Here is a 20476-nt window from a genome sequence, read left to right on the forward strand (position 1 = left end):
ACCGGCAGAGCTTGGAGTGGGGGAGCCCAGGGGGCTGGGGGTCGGGAGTGAGGGGCACCGGCTGCGATAGAACTAGAGAGACACAGCCCGTGGGTCGGACGAGTTTCTGTAATAAATAGTTGGCCCCAGCAGGGGGCAGCGACCCTGGGGCCCACAACAGACACAGGGGGGTGGGGTACAGACGAGATCCAGGGGCGTAGGGGGCTCCCCCTGCTGCCACCATTGGGCTCAGCCCCGGCCCCCTGAGCCTTGGCCACATGGCGCAAAGCATGCTGGGAAAGGCCACACAGCCACCAGATTCTTCCCCGCCCGCTGAGAGAGACTCCACACTCCCCATTGGTGGGGACTTGGCCACGGTGCCCTCCAGGGACGGCCACCATTGGCCAGTTCGATCCCGGTCTCCTCCGATTGGTGCATCCCCGAAGTCTGTTCCCATTGGTCGAGATTTTGGAGAGTCAATGGGAAAGCCAAGCCGCCATTGGTCAGTTCAGTCCATGTCTCCTACAATTGGTGGAAACTCCAGCTGAGTCTTTTGGGTAATTGGCCAGGTTTCAAATCCAGGCCGCATGCAATTGGCGGGAATTCCAACCCCCACCCCCATTGGTTGGCATTTAGGGCAGGTCTCCTCCTATTGGTGCAGATTCTGAGCAAATCTTTTCCTGTTGGCCAAGATTCAACCCTTCTCTCCTCCGATTGGTGCAGGCCCCGGGCGAGCCCGCATCCAGTTGCCCAGCCTTCAAACCAGGCCTCCTCCGATTGGCCAGAATTCTGAGTGAGCCTCCTCCCATTGGTCGGGATTCAAAGCCGCTTGCCTCCCATTGGTGCCAGTTTTGGGAGCGTCTGTGTTTTAGAAGAGCCCTGCTCTGATTGGAGGCAAAGGCCTGCTCCCCATTGCTCCCCACCACGGCCCAGGTCCAAAGGGGCGGGGGGGCGAGCACGGGGTCACACCTTGAAGAACCAAGTCCATCCCCCACTGGCTGCCCTGCCCTGAAGCCCCTCCCGGGGGCGGAGCCAGTGGCCCGGCTGGCCACGCCCACCAGGTGGGCAATGTCTTTGGTGGGGGGGAGCGGGCGGGGAGGTCCCGGGGGGCTCCGTGGCCCGGCTCAGTAGCGGGTGTTCTCCTCGGCGGCCGTGACGATGGCGTCCATCCAGATGCGCATGGCCTCCGCGCTGGGCGCCACCAGGCAGAAGAGCCGGTCGTAGGTCTTGACGCAGAAGGTCAGTTTGGGGTTGGGGCTCTGCGGGGGAAGGGAAGGGCAGGGTCAGCCAGTGGGGGGTGGCTGGGACCCTCCGGGTCCCTGGGCTGGGGGGACGATGCCAGAGGTTCCAGGGCTGGGGGGCAGGATGCCGTGGGTCCCAGCGCTGGGGGTCTGGAGGGTTGGGGTGGACGCTGTGGGTCCCCATGCTAGAGGGCTGGTGTGGGGGACGCCGTGGGTCCCGGCGCTGGAGGGGGATGCCATGGGTCCCGGTGGTGGGAGAGACACATGGATCCCTGGGGATAGGTTCTGGGTGGGGACACTGAGGGGCAGGATGATGCCATGGCTCCTGGCGCTGAGGAGGGGCTCGGGGGGGGACACACCATGGGTCCTGGTCCTGTGATGACACCATCGGGGGGGGCGCTGTGGGGCTTGGGGGGACACCGTAGGTCCTGGCGCTGTGGGGGGGCACTGGAGGGTGGGATGACGCCATGGGTCCTGGTGCTGGGGGGGGAGCACTGTGGGTCCTGGCGCTGCGGGGGTGCTGGGGCGGACTGTGGATCCTGGCGCGGGGGGAGGGCGCTGGGGGTCGGGGCGCTGGGGGTCCTGGTGCCGGCAAGGGTGCTGGGAAGGGGCACTGGGAAGGGGTGCTGGGGGTCCTGGTGCCGGCGAGGGTGCTGGGGGGGGCACTGGGGGTCCTGGCCCTGGGGGGGTTCTGGGGGGGGCACTGGGGGTCCTGGCCCTGGGAGGGTGCGGGAGGGAGTACCTTGAAGGCGCTGCGCAGGTGATCATAATATACCTCCTCGATGGCCTGGAAGTAGATGACGCCCTTTAGCTTCGCCTCCTCTTTGTCTGCAACGAGAGGGGGCAGCGATGAGGAAGAGGGGCCGGGGGGGCCGGTTGGGGGCCGGGATACAGGGGGATGCGGGAGGCACTGGCTCCCCAGTGGGGGGGTAGCAGAGAAGGGGGCGCCCGGGGGGGTACCTGGGGGGCTCACAGCAGGCATCTCTGGGGGCGGGTGAGCAGAGGAGGGGGCTGCTGGGGGAGCGGGGTACTTCGGTACTGTGGGGCAGGGGGTGCCTGGGGGTACCCAGGGGGCATCGGGGGGTACTGGGGGCTCACCCACGTAGTAGGCCAGCAGGTGCTGCTGGGGGTGGGTGCCAGGGAGCGGGTGACCAGAGGACGGGGATGCTGGGGGCGGGGGTCACCCGGGGGCGCCAGGGGGATACAGGGGGCATCAGGGGGTAGGGGGGGCACCCGGGGGGTACTGGGGGTTCACCCACGTAGTAGGCCAGCAGGCGTCGCTGGGGGTGGCTGCAGGGGAGCGCGTGACCAGAGGACGGGGATGTTGGGGGCGGGGGGCACCCAGGGGCGCCAGGGGGGTACAGGGGGCATCAGGGGGTATGGGGGGCACCCAGGGGTACAGGGGGGTACTGGGGGCTCACCCACGTAGTAGGCCAGCAGGTGCCGCTGGGGGTGGGTGCCGGGGAGCGGGTGACCAGAGGACGGGGATGCTGGGGGCGGGGGGCACCCGGGGGCGCCAGGGGGATACAGGGGGCATCAGGGGGTATGGGGGGCACCCGGGGGTACAGGGGGGTACTGGGGGCTCACCCACGTAGTAGGCCAGCAGGCGCCGCTGGCGGTCGAAGCAGAACCAGCGTTTCTTCCAGGTTTTGATGCGCCCGCCCATCTTGACCAGGAAGCCGCGGCAGGCCCTGCCCGTCACCCGCACCTCGGGGCAGGTCTCCAGGCTGTGCCCCGAGGCCTCCAGGTGGGCGCGCAGGTCCAGGGGGGCAGGGGCAGGGGGCTCCTGCACCGGCCCCGGGCTCCGGTCCTGCAGGGGCAACACAGGGGGGAGGGGTAAATGTGGGGGGGAGGGGAGGGGGAGAACGCCGGGAATCCCGGCCCCAATCCAGCCTGGGGGGACTGGCTGGCTCGGGGGGGTCTCACCTGGGCAGGGGGGGGCGGCTCCGTGTGTTGCGTCTCCCCCTGGGCCACTCGCTTTGCCTCCTGCGGGGACAGAGAGGGGGTTCAGGGCCCCGTAGCCACCGCCCCGCACCCCCAAGAGACCCCAATCCGGTGACTCCCAGCCCCCACCCCCGGCTTCCTGAGGAGCCCCAGAGACAGAGCTGCCCCCCCACCCCGCAACCATCCTGCTCCACCCCTGCCCCCCACATCATCCTGCCCTCGCCCCCGCCCCCACCTCCACCCCAACCCCCTTCCCCCACCTCTAGCCTGCCCCCCCAGCTCCTCCCCCTGCCCCCCCTCCAGGCCCCTTCTGCTGCTGTCCCCGCCTCCAAGCAGGCCCCGCCCCCTGCCCCAGTCTCACGCCCCCCTCCCTGCCCCAAGCAGGGCGGATCCCAGCCACTCTGTGCCCCCCGCTCTGGTGCAGGGGTCGGGGAGAGGAAACCAGCAGCTGATGCAGCGAAACCCCAGCTTCCCTATTGCCGGCCTGCAGACCATGGGACAGACACGTGGGGGACGTGGGGTTCCGTGGTTAGAGCGGGGGAGGGGTGGGAGCCAGGACTCCTGGGTTCTCTCACTGGCTCTGGGAAGGGGATAGGGCGGAGTGGTTAGAGCAGGGGGGTGGCAGGGAGCCAGGACTCCTGGGTTCTCTCACTGGCTCTGGGAAGGGGATAGGGCGGAGTGGTTAGAGCAGGGGGGTGGCTGGGAGTCAGGACTCCTGGGTTCGATCCCTGGCTCTGGGAGGGGGGTGGGGTCTGGTGATTCAGAGCAGGGGGTCGTGCCAGGACTCCTGGGTTCTTACCCGCGCTTGCAGCAGCCGCTCTCTCTCGGCCATGGCCTCCCGCACCATCCGCTCCATTTCGGCCAGTTTGGTGACGCAGGAGCCCACGCTGCGGGGGGAGCGGGACATGGAGTCGGTGGGGAGTGAGGACCCTGGAGTGACCCAGGGAGACGCCCAGGGCCCCCCCCCAATGGGTAGGAGGGAAATCCCAGGGGAGGGGGACGGAATGGGATAGGGGGCTTCCGAGTATGGGGGGAATTTGGAGGGGCCTGTGTCTGGGAGACCCAAGGGTAGGGCAGTGCAAAGGAGGGAGGCAGAGGTGCATGGGGGGCTGGGGAAAGGCATGGAGGGGCGGGATGGGGGTGCTCGGGGGCACAGAGGGGACGATGGGGGGGCAAAGAAGCCCCAGAGCTGGGGGGAGCAGTGAAGGGAGGGGGACTATTGTGGGAATCTCACCTGTATGGCCCCCCCAGCGGGTACAGGGGGGCGTTGAGATGTGTGAGTGGCACGCAGCGCCGGTCGCCCCCCGCCGAGAGCTGCAGTGCCAGGATGTCTGAGTCTAGCCCCCCTGAGAGAGACAGAGACGGGGGGGAAGGGGGGTATCAGCACCCCACAGGCACAGAGAACCCCCCACCCCACAAAAAAAAATCCACTGGCCCCAACCGGCCCCACACCATGCCCTGGGAGATGTCCCAGCCCCAACAGCCCCCCTAAATATTCCCCACCCCCTCCTTCCCAGCCACTCCCCTCCTACCGTTGTCATTGAACGACAGGGGGCGCGGGGTGGGGCGGGGGGCCGGCCGGTTCCCCCGTCTTCGGGGGAGGCTCGCCGATCTCTGCAGCCCGAAGGAGCTCTGGAGAGAGAAAGCAAGGGGGTCCAGAGCGGGGTTCACCCCCCCACACACCCCAGGTACCCCGACACTGCCCGCCCAGAACCTTCCCTGCCCGTTGGCTCTGCTTTTGGGGTGGGGGGAGGAAGGGGCACAGACACAGGCGAGCACAGACAGCCAGAGCAGAGGCGGCGGGGGACGGGCACAGGACAGACGGACACACACACCTGGACGGAGCTGCGGACGGAGAACACGCAGGCCGGGTCGCGCTGGTCGCAGCCCAGCACCACGACCTTCCGATCCGTCTTTTGGGTGAACATGAGCTGCAGAGACACAGAGACACTGACGTACGGACAGACACACGGACACGGCAGGGGTGGGGCTCCCAGCCCTCCCTGCTCTAACCACTAGCCCCCACTCCCCTCCCAGAGCCAGGATAGAACCCAGGAGTCCTAGCTCCCAGGGCCCCCTCCCCCCCACTCTAACTCACCAGACCCCACCCCCTTCCTAGAGCTGGGGCGAGAACCCAGGAGTCCTGGCTCCCCGTTCTCCTCAGAGCCACCTGTCCGCAATGCCGGGAACTCACCAGCAGGTGGCAACATGACCCCACCTGCCCAGGTGTGAGGAAGTGGGAATGTTCCTACAGTCTTCTCTGAAGACTCGGGGTGTGCCTCAGTTTCCCCTATGTGTTGCTCAAGTATCTGGTGGTGGGAGGAGAGTGCCTGACCGGTGCAGCGACCCCTAGAGGGCAGGTGTGACGCTGACTGGCTGCCTGGGACAGAGAACTGGCCGGACACGCTGTAGCTTGGCACCTGATGGCCAGGCCCCCTCCTCTGCCAGCATCAGCGGGTGGTGTCGGTGCTGGCCCAGGTCAGAGACCAAGGAACAAGGAGGGGAACAGGTAATTCTGGGGCCAGGCAACTGGGACTCAGAGGGGGGAGTCCAGGGCTCTGGGCCCCCCCCGATGGGCTTCGCTGCAGGTCCCTGCTCCCTGCGCTCACAAGCTCTGTTCTACGCCAGGTTCCCGACCCCTCCGTGTCGCACGCCGCCGGGGAGCCGCGGCTGGCCTGGGTCTCCGGGACACCAGGCCAAGGTGTTTCTTCACCAGGGGCTTCCAGCCCGCAGCTGGAGGGACCCAGGCATCCGGGGGAGGGGGGGCAAGGGGGCGGTCACAGCTTTGGGACACAGCAGAGAAGCTTTGACCTGAACTGGAGCAGACAGGGCCGGGGGGGGGGGGGGGACGACACACAGAGCGGGCAGGCTGGGTGGTGACCCCAGCAGGGGGTGAAGGGTGAAGTGGGGGGCACAGGGTGCACCCTGGCAGGTGGGAGACAGGTAGGTGGGGGAACAGGATGGGTGTGCTGGGGGGCACCCCGGAAGGGGGAGGGTGGGGCACAGGGGGGTTGGGGGGGGTTACCTTGGTGAGCTCCTGGTTACTGACGGGCGAGTCATCTCCGCTCTGGCCCTCACAGGCTTTGCCCAGCTCCTCCAGCCGACGCCTCTCCTGGGGACACAGGCCAGGGCAGGGGTCACCTCCTGGGGTCCTGCCCCACCCCCTTCCCCGTCCCCCGCTCTGCCCCACGGGGTCCTGCCCTGCCCCCTACTTAGACCCATGGGCCCAGCTGGCCCGGCGACCCATCCCCCACTCAGACTCTGGGAGGACAGTGGGGTCTTTTGGTTAGAGCAGGAGGCTGGGAGCCAGGACTCCTGGGTTCTATCCCAGCTTTGGGAGGGGAGTGGGATTAGATGGGGATTGGGGGCTGGGAGCCAGGACTCCTGGGTTCTATCCCAGCTTTGGGAGGGGAGTGGGATTAGATGGGGATTGGGGGCTGGGAGCCAGGACTCCTGGGTTCTATCCCAGCTTTGGGAGGGGAGTGGGATTAGATGGGGATTGGGGGCTGGGAGCCAGGACTCCTGGGTTCTCTCCGGGGGAAGGGGGGGGGGTTTCCTCACCAAGTTGAGGCTCTGGATGGCCTCTCCCTTCTCCTGCGCCAGCTTGCGGCTCTCGCCCGCCATGTGCTCCTGCCCAAAGCGCACCTGGGCCTCCAGCCTGCACACCTTCCTCTGGGGGGCGGGAACAGGGGAGGGTGAGAGCCCTGCGGGGGAGGGGATCCCCTCACCACAAGAACCCGGGTGTCCCTACCTGGGACCTAGGAAGGGGGAACCCCACCCCTGGGGACCCCCCTGCATTGAGCTGTGGGAGCAGCCCCCCACCCAGGCAGTGGGTAAGACCTGGCACCAGATCCCAATGCCCCCCTGGAATGGAATCAAGGGCCCCCCCAGGTGCCATCCAGGAGGAGGGTAAGACCCGGTGCTGGATTATCCTGCCCCCCTGGAATGGGCTCTGGATGTAGCCAAGACCTGGAGCAGGATCCCCCATGCCCTCTGGAACGGACTCGCTGCTCAGGACCCGGATCCTGGCACCCCTGGAATAGATTGCAGGTGTCACTGTCCTGGAGAAAGGTAAGACCTGGATCCATGTCTCTGGGTCCCCTCCCCCTCTGGATCGCACTCTGGTTGCCAGAAGACCTGGAGCCGGACCAGCCGGTCATGACCTGGAGCCAGATCCCAGTGCCCCTGGAATGGAGTCGCAGGTTCCACCCAGGAGGAGGGTAAGATATGGAGCTGGATCCAGATGCCCCTGGAATGGAGTCACAGGAGGAGGGTAAGACCCGGAGCAGATCCCTGAGGATTGGCCCCACGCACCTTCCTCTCCTCAAGGCTCTTCTGGACCTGGGCTATCTGGCGGACCAAGGCCTGGCAGGCCTCCTCCTTCTCCTCCTCCAAGCGGCTCTCGCGCTCCAGCTGCTGGAACTCCAGGTCCTCATAGCTCTTCAGTGCCCCCTCCAGCATCTCCGAAGTCTGCAGGGAGGGAGACCCCGTCAGGACTCCTGGGTTCTATCCCAGCTCTAGAAGGGGAGGAGGGTCTAGTGGGTTACAGCGGGGTCCTGGTACGTCTGGGCCATATATATGAACAGCCAGACTGGGTCAGACCAAAGGTCCATCTAGCCCAGTATCCTGTCTTCCAACAGGGGCCGATGCCAGGTGCTTCAGAGGGCATGAACAGAACAGGGCAGTTATCGAGTGATCCATCCCATCATCCACGCCCAGCTCCTGGCAGTCAGAGGTTTAGGGACATCCAGAGCAGGGGGTCGTGGCCCTGACCAATAGCCATTGATGGACCTGTCCTCCAGGTACTTATTTAATTATTTTTTTAACCCAGTTATAGGTTTGGCTTTCACAACATCCCCCGGCAATGAGTTCCACAGGTTGACTGTGCATTGTGTGAAGAAATACTTCCTTTTGTCTGTTTTAAACCTGCTGCCTGTTAATTTCATTGGGTGATGCTTGGTTCTTGTGTTATGAGGAGTAAATAACAATTCCTTATTTACTTTCTCCGCACCAGTCAGGATTTTATAGACCTCTGTCATATCCCCCCTTCATCGTCTCTTTTCTAAGATGAACGGTCCCAGTCTTATTAATTTCTCCTCATATTGCAGCCGTTCCATCCCCCTCATCAGTTTTGTTGCCCTTCTCTGCATATTTTCCAATTCTAACAGATCTTTTTTGAGATGGGGCGAGCACATCTGCACGCAGTGTTCAAGATGTGGGCGTCCCATGGATTTATATAGAAGCAATATGATATTTTCTGTCCTATTATCCGTCCCGTTCTTAATAATTCCCAATGTTCTGTTCGCTTTTTTGACGGTCGCTGCCCATTGAGTGGATGTTTTCAGAGAACTATCCACAGCGACTCCCAGATCCCTTTCTTGAGCGGTACCAGCTAATTTAGACCCCATCATTGTACACGTATAGTTGGGATTATGGTTTCCAATGTGCATGACTTTGCATTTATCAACAGTGAATTTCATCTGCCATTTCTGGCACATCTGCCATGTGACCTCCAGAAGAAGAAAGGGGAGCGTCCATGTACCAGCAACGCAGATACAGGTAAGCAACCGTTTTCATGTTCTCTCCACAGGTACTAATGTGGAGAGTGGACTAGATGATACGTCTGAGGGAAGGGAACAGAAGGAGACTCCGCCAGTTGGAAGGCATGTGATGCACTGTCCCAGGGTTGGGGGTTCCACGACCACCGCTCCCAAGAGAAGGAGGCGGGTGGTGGTGGTCAGGGACTCTTTCCTCAGGGGGACTGAGTCATCTATCTGCCGCCCCAACCGGGAAAACCGAGAAGTCTGCTGCTTGCCAGGAGCTAAGATTCACGATGTGACGGAGAGACTGCCAAGACTCATCCAGCCCTCGGATCGCTACCCCTTCCTGCTTCTCCACGTGGGCTCCAATGACACTGCCAAGAATGACCTTGAGCGGATCACTGCGGACTACGTGGCTCTGGGAAGAAGGATAAAGGAGTTTGAGGCACAAGTGGTCTTCTCGTCCATCCTCCCCGTGGAAGGAAAAGGCCTGGGCAGAGACCGTCGAATTGTGGAAGTCAACGAATGGCTATGCAGGTGGTGTCGGAGAGAAGGCTTTGGATTCTTTGACCATGGGATGGTGTTCCAAGAAGGAGGAGTGCTGGGCAGAGACGGGCTCCACCTTACGAAGGGAGGGAAGAGCATCTTCGCAAGCAGGCTGGCTAACCTAGTGAGGAGGGCTTTAAACTAGGTTCACCGGGGGAAGGAGACCAAAGCCCTGAGGTAAGTGGGAACGTGGGATACCGGGAGGAAGCACGAGCAGGAGCGCGTGAGAGGGGAGCGCTCCTGCCTCATACTGAAAAAGAGGGAGGATCAGCGAGTTATCTCAAGTGTCTATACACAAATGCAAGAAGCCTGGGAAACAAGCAGGGAGAACTGGAAGTCCTGGCACAGTCAAGGAATTATGATGTGATTGGAATAACAGAGACTTGGTGGGATAACTCACATGACTGGAGTACTGTCATGGATGGATATAAACGGTTCAGGAAGGACAGGCAGGGCAGAAAAGGTGGGGGAGCTGCATTGTATGTAAGGGAGCAGTATGACTGCTCAGAGCTCCGGTATGAAACTGCAGAAAAACCTGAGAGTCTCTGGATTAAGTTTAGAAGTGTGAGCAACAAGGGTGATGTAGTGGTGGGAGTCTGCTATAGACCACCGGACCAGGAGGATGAGGTGGACGCGGCTTTCTTCTGGCAACTCACGGAAGTTACTAGATCGCAGGCCCTGGTTCTCATGGGAGACTTCAATCACCCTGATATCTGCTGGGAGAGCAATACAGCGGTGCACAGACAATCCAGGAAGTTTTTGGAAAGCGTAGGGGACAATTTCCTGGTGCAAGTGCTGGAGGAACCAACTAGGGGCAGAGCTCTTCTTGAGCTGCTGCTCACAAACCGGGAAGAATTAGTAGGAGAAGCTAAAGTGGATGGGAACCTGGGAGGCAGTGACCATGAGATGGTCGAGTTCAGGATCCTGACACAGGGAAGAAAGGAGAGCAGCAGAATACGGACCCTGGACTTCAGAAAAGCAGACTTTGACTCCCTCAGGGAACTGATGGGCAGGATCCCCTGGGAGAATAACAGGAGGGGGAAAGGAGTCCAGGAGAGCTGGCTGTATTTTAAAGAATCCTTATTGAGGTTACAGGGACAAACCATCCCGATGTGTAGAAAGAATAGTAAATATGGCAGGTGATCAGCTTGGCTTAACAGTGAAATCCTTGCTGATCTTGAACACAAAAAAGAGGCTTACAAGAAGTGGAAGATTGGACAAATGACCAGGGAAGAATATAAAAATATTGCTAGGGCATGCAGGAGTGAAATCAGGAAGGCCAAATCCCACCTGGAGTTGCAGCTAGCAAGAGATGTTAAGAGTAACAAGAAGGGTTTCTTCAGGTATGTTAGCAACAAGAAGAAAGTCAAGGAAAGTGTGGGCCCCTTACAGAATGAGGGAGGCAACCTAGTGACAGAGGATGTGGAAAAAGCTAATGTACTCAATGCTTTTTTTGCCTCTGTCTTCACGAACAAGGTCAGCTGCCAGACTACTGCACTGGGCAGCACAGCATGGGGAGGAGGTGACCAGCCCTTTGTGGAGAAAGAGGTGGTTAGGGACTATTTAGAAAAGCTGGACGTGCACAAGTCCATGGGGCCGGACGCGCTGCATCCAAGAGTGCTAAAGGAACTGGCAGCTGTGATTGCAGAGCCATTGGCCATTATCTTTGAAAACTCATGGCGATCGGGGGAAGTCCCGGACGACTGGAAAAAGGCTAATGTAGTGCCCATCTTTAAAAAAGGGAAGGAGGAGGATCCGGGGAACTACAGGCCAGTCAGCCTCACCTCAGTCCCTGGAAAAATCATGGAGCAGGTCCTCAAGGAATCAATTGTGAAGCACTTAGAGGAGAGGAAAGTGATCAGGAACAGTCAGCATGGATTCAACAAGGGCAAGTCATGCCTGACTAATCTAATTGCCTTCTATGACGAGATAACTGGCTCTGTGGATGAAGGGAAAGCAGTGGACGTGTTGTTCCTTGATTTTAGCAAAGCTTTTGACACGGTCTCCCACAGTATTCTTGCCAGCAAGTTAAAGAAGTATGGGCTGGATGAATGGACTATAAGGTGGATAGAAAGTTGGCTAGATTGTCGGGCTCAACGAGTAGTGATCAATGGCTCCATGTCTAGTTGGCAGCCGGTATCAAGTGGAGTGCCCCAGGGGTCGGTCCTGGGGCCGGTTTTGTTCAATATCTTCATAAATGATCTGGAGGATGGTGTGGATTGCACCCTCAGCAAGTTTGCAGATGACACTAAACTGGGAGGGGAGGTAGATACGCTGGAGGGTAGGGATAGGATACAGAGGACCCTAGACAAATTAGAGGACTGGGCCAAAAGAAATCTGATGAGGTTCAACAAGGACAAGTGCAGAGTCCTGCACTTAGGACGGAAGAATCCCATGCACCGCTACAGACTAGAGACCGAATGGCTCGGCAGCAGTTCTGCGGAAAAGGAACTAGGGGTTACAGTGGACAAGAAGCTGGATATGAGTCAACAGTGTGCCCTTGTTGCCAAGAAGGCCAATAGCATTTTGGGCTGTATAAGTAGGAGCATTGTCAGCAGATCGAGGGACGTGATCGTTCCCCTCTATTCGACATTGGTGAGGCCTCATCTGGAGTACTGTGTCCAGTTTTGGGCCCCACACTACAAGAAGGATGTGGAAAAATTGGAAAACGTCCAGCGGATGGTAGCAAAAATGATTAGGGGTCTGGAACACATGACTTATGAGGAGAGGCTGAGGGAACTGGGATTGTTTAGTCTGCGGAAGAGAAGAACGAGGGGGGATTTGATAGCTGCTTTCAGCTACCTGAAAGCGGGTTCCAAAGAGGATGGATCTAGACTGTTCTCAGTGGTAGCTGATGACAGAACAAGGAGTAATGGTCTCAAGTTGCAGTGGGGAAGGTTTAGGTTGGATATTAGGAAAAACTTTTTCATTAGGAGGGTGGTGAAGCACTGGAATGAGTTACCTAGGGAGGTGGTGGAATCTCCTTCCCTAGAAGTTTTTAAGGTCAGGCTTGACAAAGCCCTGGCTGGGATGATTTAGTTGGGGATTGGTCCTGCTTTGAGCAGGGGGTTGGACTAGATGACCTCCTGAGGTCCCTTCCAACCCTGATATTCTATGATTCGGTTGCCCAGTCACCCAGTTCTGAGAGGTCCCTTTGTAGCTCTTCACAGTCTGTCTGGGACTTAACTATCTTGAGTAGGTTTGTATCTTCTGCAAATTTTGCCACCTCACTGTTTACCCCTTTTTCCAGATCATTTATGAATATGTTGAATAGGTCTGGGCCCAGGACAGACCCTGGGGACACCACTATTTACCCCTCTCCGCTATGAAAACCGACCGTTTCTTCCTCCCCTTTGTTTCCTATCTTTTACCCAGTTACCGATCCATGAGAGCACCTTCCCTCTTATCCCATGACATCTCACTTTGCTTAAGGCCCTTTGGGGAGGGACCTTGTCAAAATCTTTCTGGAATCCTAAATACACTATATCCACTGGATCCCCCTTCTCCAGGCGTGCTGCCCCCTCAAGGGGTTCCAATGGAACACGCTCCCCCTCTCTGCAGGTCCAGAGACACAAGCCAGTTGTTGGGCTTCATTCCCCTCTGCAAGTCCCCTCTGGGCCATATCAGTGGCCACCTCGGGGTCTCTTCCTCTGGCCCGTATCAGCCTGCCCCGCTCTACACAGGGTGGGACCTGCCGGGCCATCCCCAGCCCCTACCTGCTGCAGCTGGCTCTGCATCCGCTCCCGCATGCTCTCGGGCTGGGTCTCCAGGTGGGTCTGGGACTCGGCGTGCTGCCGCTGGAGCTCCTCCACCTTGCGCCGCTCCTTCCCCAGCCGAGCCTTCTCCTGCCGGAGAGGGGCGGGCTCAGGAGCCAGGACACCTGGGTTCCACGGACCTCCCCCCCCGCCCCCCGGCCAGGCACCATCCCCAACAGGCTGGGGAATGGGGCCAGCGTGGGGGGGAGAGGAAGCAAAGAATGCTGGGAACAGGGCCAACCCACAGCAAAGGGTGCTGGGAAAGGCGGACACGGCTGGGCAGGAGCGAAGGATTCTGGGGTCCAGTGGGCAACGGGGAGAGTGGCAAAGGATTCTGGGGGAAATGGGCCGAGCAGGGAGGGAACACAAAGGATTCTGGGGAAAGAGGAGCCCCGCAAAGGCCGCTGGGAGGCAGGGAGGCTGGGCGGGGGCCTGACCTTCTCTCTCTCGGTGTGGCATCTGCGCACCATCTCCGCGAACCTCCTCTGCAGGTGGAGGACCAGCTGCTCCTCGCGCTGAACCTCCCGCCCCTCGGCCGCCAGCTCCCCCTCCAGCAGCGCCCCCTCCAGCTTCATCTGCCGGGAGCGGGGCAATGAGACCCGGCGCCCCACGGCACGCAGAGCCGACAGCGGGCAGCTCCCGCCCACGATAGCCCACAGGACCCCACCCCTCTTCCACGGCCAGGAATGGACCCAGGCGTCCGGGCTCCCAGGCCCCCCTGGCCCTAACCCACGCCCCTCCGAGAGCCGGAGAGAAGCCAGGCGTCCTGTCTGCGCAGCTCAGTGTTTTCCCCTCTCCCCAAACCCAGCTGCTCCTGCTGTGATTGTAGCAGGGACCGACCCAGCCCCTCCCCACCTGGCTGGGCGCGGTGCCCCAGCGAGACAGGTTTGCCAGGTGCTGGCAGCTGGGAACGCCCCCCACCCCCACCCCCCAGCCATCCCTGTGACTCAGGGAGGGGAGCCGGGGACGGACGCACCTCGATGTTCATCTCCTTCTGCTGGTGCTGCAGCTCCTTGACACGATTCTCCAGCTCCGCTACCCGAGCCAGCGCCTCGTCCTGCTCCCCCCGCCGCCGGGACCCCTCCGCGCCCGCCTGGGGGCTCTCGTCCTGGGCGGGAGAGAGTGGGAGTGAACCGGCCCTGTCGACAAGGGGACCCCATTCCCGGCCCCCATGAGCCAGCCACTCCCTGCCCTGGGGCCACACGTGAGCCAGCACCCCCGAGAAGGGACAGGCCCCATGTGCCATTCCCGGCCCCCCCTGAGCCAGCCACTCCCTGCCCTGGGGCCAGATGGGAGCCAGCACCCCCAAGAGGGGACAGGCCCCATGTGCCGTTCCCGGCCCCCATGAGCCAGCCACTCCCTGCCCTGGGGCCAGATGGGAGCCAGCACCCCCAAGAGGGGACAGGCCCCATGTGCCGTTCCCGGCCCCCATGAGCCAGCCACTCCCTGCCCTGGGGCCAGATGGGAGCCAGCACCCTGGAGAGGGGACAGGCCCCATGTGCCATTCCCAGCCCCCGTGAGCCAGCCACTCCCTGCCCTGGGGCCAGATGGGAGCCAGCACCCTGGAGAGGGGACAGGCCCCATGTGCCATTCCCGGCCCCCATGAGCCAGCCACTCCCTGCCCTGGGGCCAGATGGGAGCCAGCACCCCCGAGAGGGGACAGGCCCCATGTGCCATTCCCGGCCCCCCTGAGCCAGCCACTCCCTGCCCTGGGGCCAGATGGGAGCCAGCACCCCCGAGAGGGGACAGGCCCCATGTGCCATTCCCGGCCCCCGTGAGCCAGCCACTCCCTGCCCTGGGGCCAGATGGGAGCCAGCACCCCCGAGAGGGGACAGGCCCCATGTGCCATTCCCGGCCCCCCTGAGCCAGCGGGTCCCCCAAACTGGGGCCTAGAGGGGACAGGCTGCGCGCCACTCACCCCGTTCTGGGCACTCTCCGTGCTGCTGGCCTCGTCCTCCTCAGTGCTGTCACTCGTGGCTCCCCCGGGGCCAGCAGAGAGACAGTCAGCGTTGCCCACCGGCTGGGCCCGGGCTACCTCGGGGCCCTGGGCTGGAAACGGCCCCCTCCGCCTGTCCTGCCCTGCCGGGGCCAGGAAGGGGCATCGTGAGGTCTGGCTCAGCCCCGCTAGGGACTCATTCTCCTGGAGAACCATGGCCAGAGACCTGCAACCACAAGGGAGAGGAGGCGCTAGGGGGCGCTGGGCTGCAGGGGGGCTGGGTGGGGGGCTGTGCCCAGGCTGTCAGGGCTGGCCCCGATGCCTCAACTCAAGTGACTCCTTTCTGGTTCCCTAAATCTCCCCATTTAACCAGCCCCCCACACCCCACCCCAGAGGTGGCTGCATCTCAGCACTGGGTGAGGGGTCTCTGTATCAATAACCCCAGGCCCCACCCAAGAGCTGGCCGCATCTCAGCGCCGGGCGAGGGATCCCTGCATAAACAGCCCCCATTATTAGCATTAACCCCAGGGACTCCCTGCCACTGGATATTACAGAGAGTGCCCCTGGCAGAGGTCCTGCCTTTGTCATTTCCTGAGTCCTGCCCCTGGGCTGGAAACACCCCTGGAACGAAGCTGAACGCGGTCTGAAAACGAACCTCCAGCACTCGGAACAGCCCTGCTAATAAAAGGCCAAACTGTCCCATGGGTGTAGGGCCACCTTGCACCAGGCAGGCGGCCCCATCCTCAATGCGCCATTCCTGCCCCAGAGACGGCACCTCCCTGGATCTCTGGGGCAGGGAGCCAGGGGAAGAGACACCCGGCCTGGGGGAGTCCCAAGGGTGGGCTGAGCCCGGAGCAGGGAGGGGAATTTTCCACTGGGCAGGCGAGAAGAGGGGTTTGTTTGTTCCAACAGGACAAAGGGAAACCATCAACCCTCACCTGCAGCCCTCCCTGCCTGCCAGCTGTCCCTCCTTCCTCAGAGAACCACCCCGGGGCTCTTGGCCCCTTCCCAACCTTGGGATGCAGCCACCTCTGAGGGGGGCATGGGGCTTGTTATGCAGGGACCCTTCCGAGGCGATGAGATGCAGCCACCTCTGGGGTGGTGCGTGGGAGCTGTTAATAAAGAAGTCACTTACCCAGCAGCTCCAAATTAGCAACCACCACACTCCAAAATTATTCCCTTTGCTGTCAAACAGGACACAGAAATTCTCCTTCACTTCCTGTCCCCAAACCTGTTCATAGAATCATAGAATCTCAGGGTTGGAAGGGACCTCAGGAGGTATCTAGTCCAACCCCCTGCTCAAAGCAGGACCAATCCCCAACTAAATCATCCCAGCCAGGGCTTTGTCAACTGACCTTAAAAACTTCTAGGGAAGGAGATTCCACCACCTCCCTAGGTAACGCATTCCAGCGTTTCACCACCCTCCTAGTGAAAAAGTTTTGCTAATAATGTTGCAGGACTGTTGACCAGACACCATGTTTCTCCCCAGAGGTGACCGCATCTTAGGGCTTTGTGAGGGGTCCCTGTATAAACAGCCCCCATGCCCCACCCCAGAGCTGGCCACATCTCAGCACTGAGCGAGCATCCCTGTATAACCAGCCCCAGTGCCCCACCCCAGAGGTGGCCGCGTCTCCAGGACGGGGTGCATTGAACAGGCTCTTTAGCAGGGAAAAATCACCCTGACCCTGGTTCATCCCGGCCTTGGCACCTTCCGCTTTATCTCTGGCGCTAGATTGTCCCCACTTCAACCAGCGCCAGGGGCTGGCGCTGCCAGGCCTCGTGCTGGGAAGAGCAAAGCGGGTCAGACTTTTCCACGGGCCAGGGCAAACGGCTGATGTGGGAGCTGGGGACAGACCCCGGGGGATGTTTGTATTTCACCTTCAAGGGGGTGCGGGGGAGGATGCTCCAGCCAGTCTGTCTGAGGATCTCAAAGCACTTAAATATTGACTGATCTGTCCTCACAGCCCCTCCACCGCTCCCTTCCCCCAGGGGGATCATTTTCTTCTGTTTGCTAGAGGGAGGAAGTGAGGCAGAGCCCAGGAGAGAACCCAGGAGTCCTGGCTCCCGGGCCCCCCATTCTCATTAATCAGTCCAGCAATCAATCAAGGGGCTCTCCCTTTAAGAGCCCCCCATAATGAGGGCCACAGCCCCAGGCCCGGCACCACTCACCCCGCAATCCGTGCCCCGGAGGGGGCGCGATCCCTGGATTTCTCCAAGCCCCTCCTCCCAGGTCGCAGGCAGAACCCAGGTGTCCGGGAGTTGCTCTGGGAACTGCGGAAGAGAAGCAGGGTCAGGCGAGCCATGGGGGGAAGGTCACGATCCAACCCCCCCGCCGCAGCCAACTTCCCCGCCCGCCTCTTTCTGTTTCTCTTTCTCTCCCCCCCCCACCATGGCCAGGTGACGGCCGCTGCGCTCCGGGACCCCCGCCCCAGCCCCGCTCACCGGCCGGCCCCGGTCTGCCCTGCCCGCGCGTCCGGCTCCGGTCCCGGTCCCGGTCCCGGCTGGGGGGGCAGCGGCTGCTCAAACTCGTTTTCCAGCCCGGGCTTGGAAACACAACACCTGTGACATCAGCGCCTGGGAGGGGAGGGCACGTCAGGGCCAGCCACAGCCCCAAGAACCCAGGAGTCCTGGCTCCCAGCCCCCCCCCCCCCCGCTCTAACCACTAGACCCCGCTCCCCTCCCAGAGCTGGGGGGAGAACCCAGGAGTCCTGGCTCCCAGGCCCCTCGCTCTAACCAATAGACGCCACTGTCCTCCCAGAGCTGGGGGGCGGGTGGGGGGAGAACCCAGGCGTCCTGGCTCCCAGCCCTCCCCCAAAAGCCCCCGGCAGGCCGGGTGTGGATCACGAAGCAGGGGAAGTTGAACAGTTAAACCGAGAGCCAGAGCCCTGCACGAGGTCTGGGCTGGGACTTTCTGCCCTTATGTAATGGCCCCTAGGCCAAGAACTCAGTCCCACCCATCTCCTTGGCTCTGGGAGGGGAGTGGGGGCTAGTGGTTAGAGCGGGGGTGGGGGGGCTGGGAGCCCGGACTCAGTTTGAGCAGGTTCTTTCACCTCTCTGTGCCTTGGTTTCCCTGCCTAGGAGCAGGGAGATCAGTCTGCTCCAGGGAGCCGGGTGACTCTTCCCCTGCTGGGCCCATGTCTGCTGGTTAATTACCAGCAAGGTGGATGGGGGGGGGGAATCCACACGGAGCCACAAAGAACCCCACCCTTCCCCCTCCAGCCCCGAAACCTCCCTTGCCACTCACTGTGTGCACCTGGCCCCGTGGGAGCCTGTCCCAGGCACTCTGCTGGGTCAGGGGGCTAGGTCACAGGGTCTTTCCCCTCTAGGGGGCTGTGGCTCCCACAGGGCCCCAAGGTGGGGGTTTGGCTGGCTCTGGGGTGCAGGGAACAGAACATGGGCTCTCCCTGCCCCGCCTGCTTTCACACAACCTCAGGGATTATACAACCCCAACCCAGTGGCCTGTATAAACATGGGGGCTGGGCAATCAGCTACACCAGGGATTTCAGAGGCTTAGAGCAGGGGGCGCTGAGAGCCAGGACTCCTGGGCTTTATTCCCAGCTTGGGGAGGGGAGTGGGGACTAGTGGTTAGAGCAGAGGGGCTGGGAGCCAGGACGCTTGGGTTCCATCCTTGACTCTGTGACAAGGCTCCCAGGGAGGAGTCCGACATCCGTGAGAGAAACCAGTTTGTCTCCCCCGGGCCTGGCAGATCGAGACAGGCTGAGTCCTGCCGGCTGACACCCAAATTTACCTGCCGGGAGTTTCCCTTGGGAACTTCGTTCCCACGAGAGCCGGGCAGGGCGCTGCAGCTGCGGGTTGAAAACCAGAACCCGTTTAAAAAATATAAGAGGGCTAATTCGAAGGGCCCCGTGCCCCCACTCCTTGCCCCCAGCCAGTTCCCACCTTGGGAACAGATGGGAGCCAGTGCACCTACAGGGGAAGGGTCCCATGTCCCCCGGAGCCAGCCAGCCCGCCCCCCGGGTGGGGCCATCCCTTCTCTCCATACACCCCCCAGCTGCTCTGTCGCCAGCCACCAGGGGGCCTCAGGCAATTTGTGGAAGAGGGACTGGACTCCCGTGCCCTCCCCGATGGCTGCAACACACCCCAGAGCTGGGTGCAAAGTCCACAGGCCCTGATAAGAAGAGCTGCCCCCTGAAGGTCAGTGTAGGGGAGCAGTGGGGGCAGGGCAGGCAGCCAGCCATTGAAGGGTTAATTGGCCCCAGATCTCTGTCTTCCCCCTACCTCTTCCCCAGCTGACAGGTCCATGTGGGATGCCCCAGGGGCTTGTTCAAACCCACCACCGGCCTGTGGGATTCCACCATTTGTGTGGAAACAGTCAGCATAGGCTGGGAGCCAGGACTCCTGGGTTCTCTCCCTGGCTCTAGGAGGGGAGTGGAATCTAGTGGGTTAGAGCATATGGGCGGGGAATTTCCAGCAGAGATTTCCCACCTCTGTGCCTCAGTTTCCCTCACTGTATAACAGGAATGAGGATCCTGACTCCGCTCCCCATGGCAAAAGAGTTTATGAGGCTCAACTAATTAACCCACATTAATGGCTTTGAGATTCAGGGCCGGAAGCACCAGCAGAGAGTCCTGCAATCAGCTGTCTCCCGACCCCAAGCCAGAGCCGCTGGGGTTGCTAGTGCTGAGCTCTCAGCCCCTGGCTGCCTGAGGAACCCCACAGAGCAAGAAGGGGGCCATATAAAATCCCCTCAACCTCTGCCCAAACCCTCCTCTTGGTAGACAGCAGCAAAGGGAGCCCTTTTATAGCCCTGCCCCCTTCCCAGCATGCCTCGCTGCCCAGCCTACAACCCTGAGGACTACATCTCCCACAATTCCTTTCTTCCAGGGCTGCAGCCTTAAAGGAGCAGCACCCCTCATTGGAGGGGGTGTCTGGGGGTGGCTCTATCCCAGCCCCATAGAGTTCACCAGGTAGAAAGACCCCTCCCCTTACTCCCTCCCCCCCCCGCCGGCTCCTAGCTAGGACAGAGCCCCGCCAGCATTGCGCCTGGCTCTGGGGTGGTGTCCAGCTGGCTTGGCCTGTTTGCAGGGGTCAGGGTGGGTGGGAACAGACCGAGGGGTGAGAGTCCCGTTTTCAAGCGGGGCAGGAGGAATGCCATGGCTGTGGCTCTCCCCTCCCTGGAGAGGAGGGAAGGGAAAACAGAAGACGGAAGAACTAGCAGGATTGGATGAAGGAAGGATGGGGGGCAAGTTTGGCTCTGCAGGGGGCAGGAAGCCGAGTCTCCTTCCCTCTCGCCGTTCTTTGGGCCAGGGCCATGTGTAGGCACCTGCGGCTGTTCCTAGGGGGGAGTCGAGGGGGCATGGGGGAGGAGAGTACCCACAACCCCCCAGCTGCAAAGCTGGAGAACAGGCCGGGAAAAGAGTGAGGGAGCAGCACCCTCTGGTGGGAAACTGCAGTAACAGGCTGGCCCCATGGGCCCAGCCAGCCTGGGGTCCTGCCCCCCAACCTCAGCCCCAGGAGCCCACTAGCCCAATATCCCACCCTGCCTGAGTCACATGGGCCCATCTACCCCGGCAT

At 61.5% G+C, this 20476-nt stretch overlaps 1 protein-coding gene across 1 annotated transcript; it reads right to left on the minus strand.

Moving 5' to 3' along the window:
* Positions 1 to 97: 97 nt before the first annotated feature.
* On the minus strand, positions 98 to 20476 carry PHLDB3 (pleckstrin homology like domain family B member 3). The gene is made up of 18 exons (XM_077840916.1): positions 20469 to 20476; positions 18690 to 18747; positions 17384 to 17484; positions 17111 to 17212; positions 14924 to 15167; positions 13982 to 14113; positions 13443 to 13580; positions 12967 to 13095; positions 7479 to 7634; positions 6726 to 6836; positions 6190 to 6276; positions 4697 to 4796; positions 4399 to 4510; positions 3964 to 4051; positions 3147 to 3206; positions 2808 to 3030; positions 1963 to 2048; positions 98 to 1238 (listed from the first exon to the last, which is right to left on the minus strand). Exons 1-18 carry the CDS (start codon positions 20474 to 20476, stop codon positions 1104 to 1106), a joined length of 2070 nt encoding a protein of 689 aa, XP_077697042.1. The 3' UTR covers positions 98 to 1103.

The sequence above is a fragment of the Eretmochelys imbricata genome, chromosome 24, assembly GCF_965152235.1.
Source record: "Eretmochelys imbricata isolate rEreImb1 chromosome 24, rEreImb1.hap1, whole genome shotgun sequence".
Taxonomy (NCBI): domain Eukaryota; kingdom Metazoa; phylum Chordata; order Testudines; family Cheloniidae; genus Eretmochelys; species Eretmochelys imbricata.

Coding starts and splice junctions, on each gene's coding strand:
- PHLDB3 (XM_077840916.1), bottom strand. Junction 6,837..7,478: donor AGAGCCTTGAGGAGAGGAAG/GTGCGTGGGGCC, acceptor CCCGCCCCCCAG/AGGAAGGTGTGCAGGCTGGA. Junction 3,031..3,146: donor AGCCGCCCCCCCCTGCCCAG/GTGAGACCCCCC, acceptor TTGCCCCTGCAG/GACCGGAGCCCGGGGCCGGT.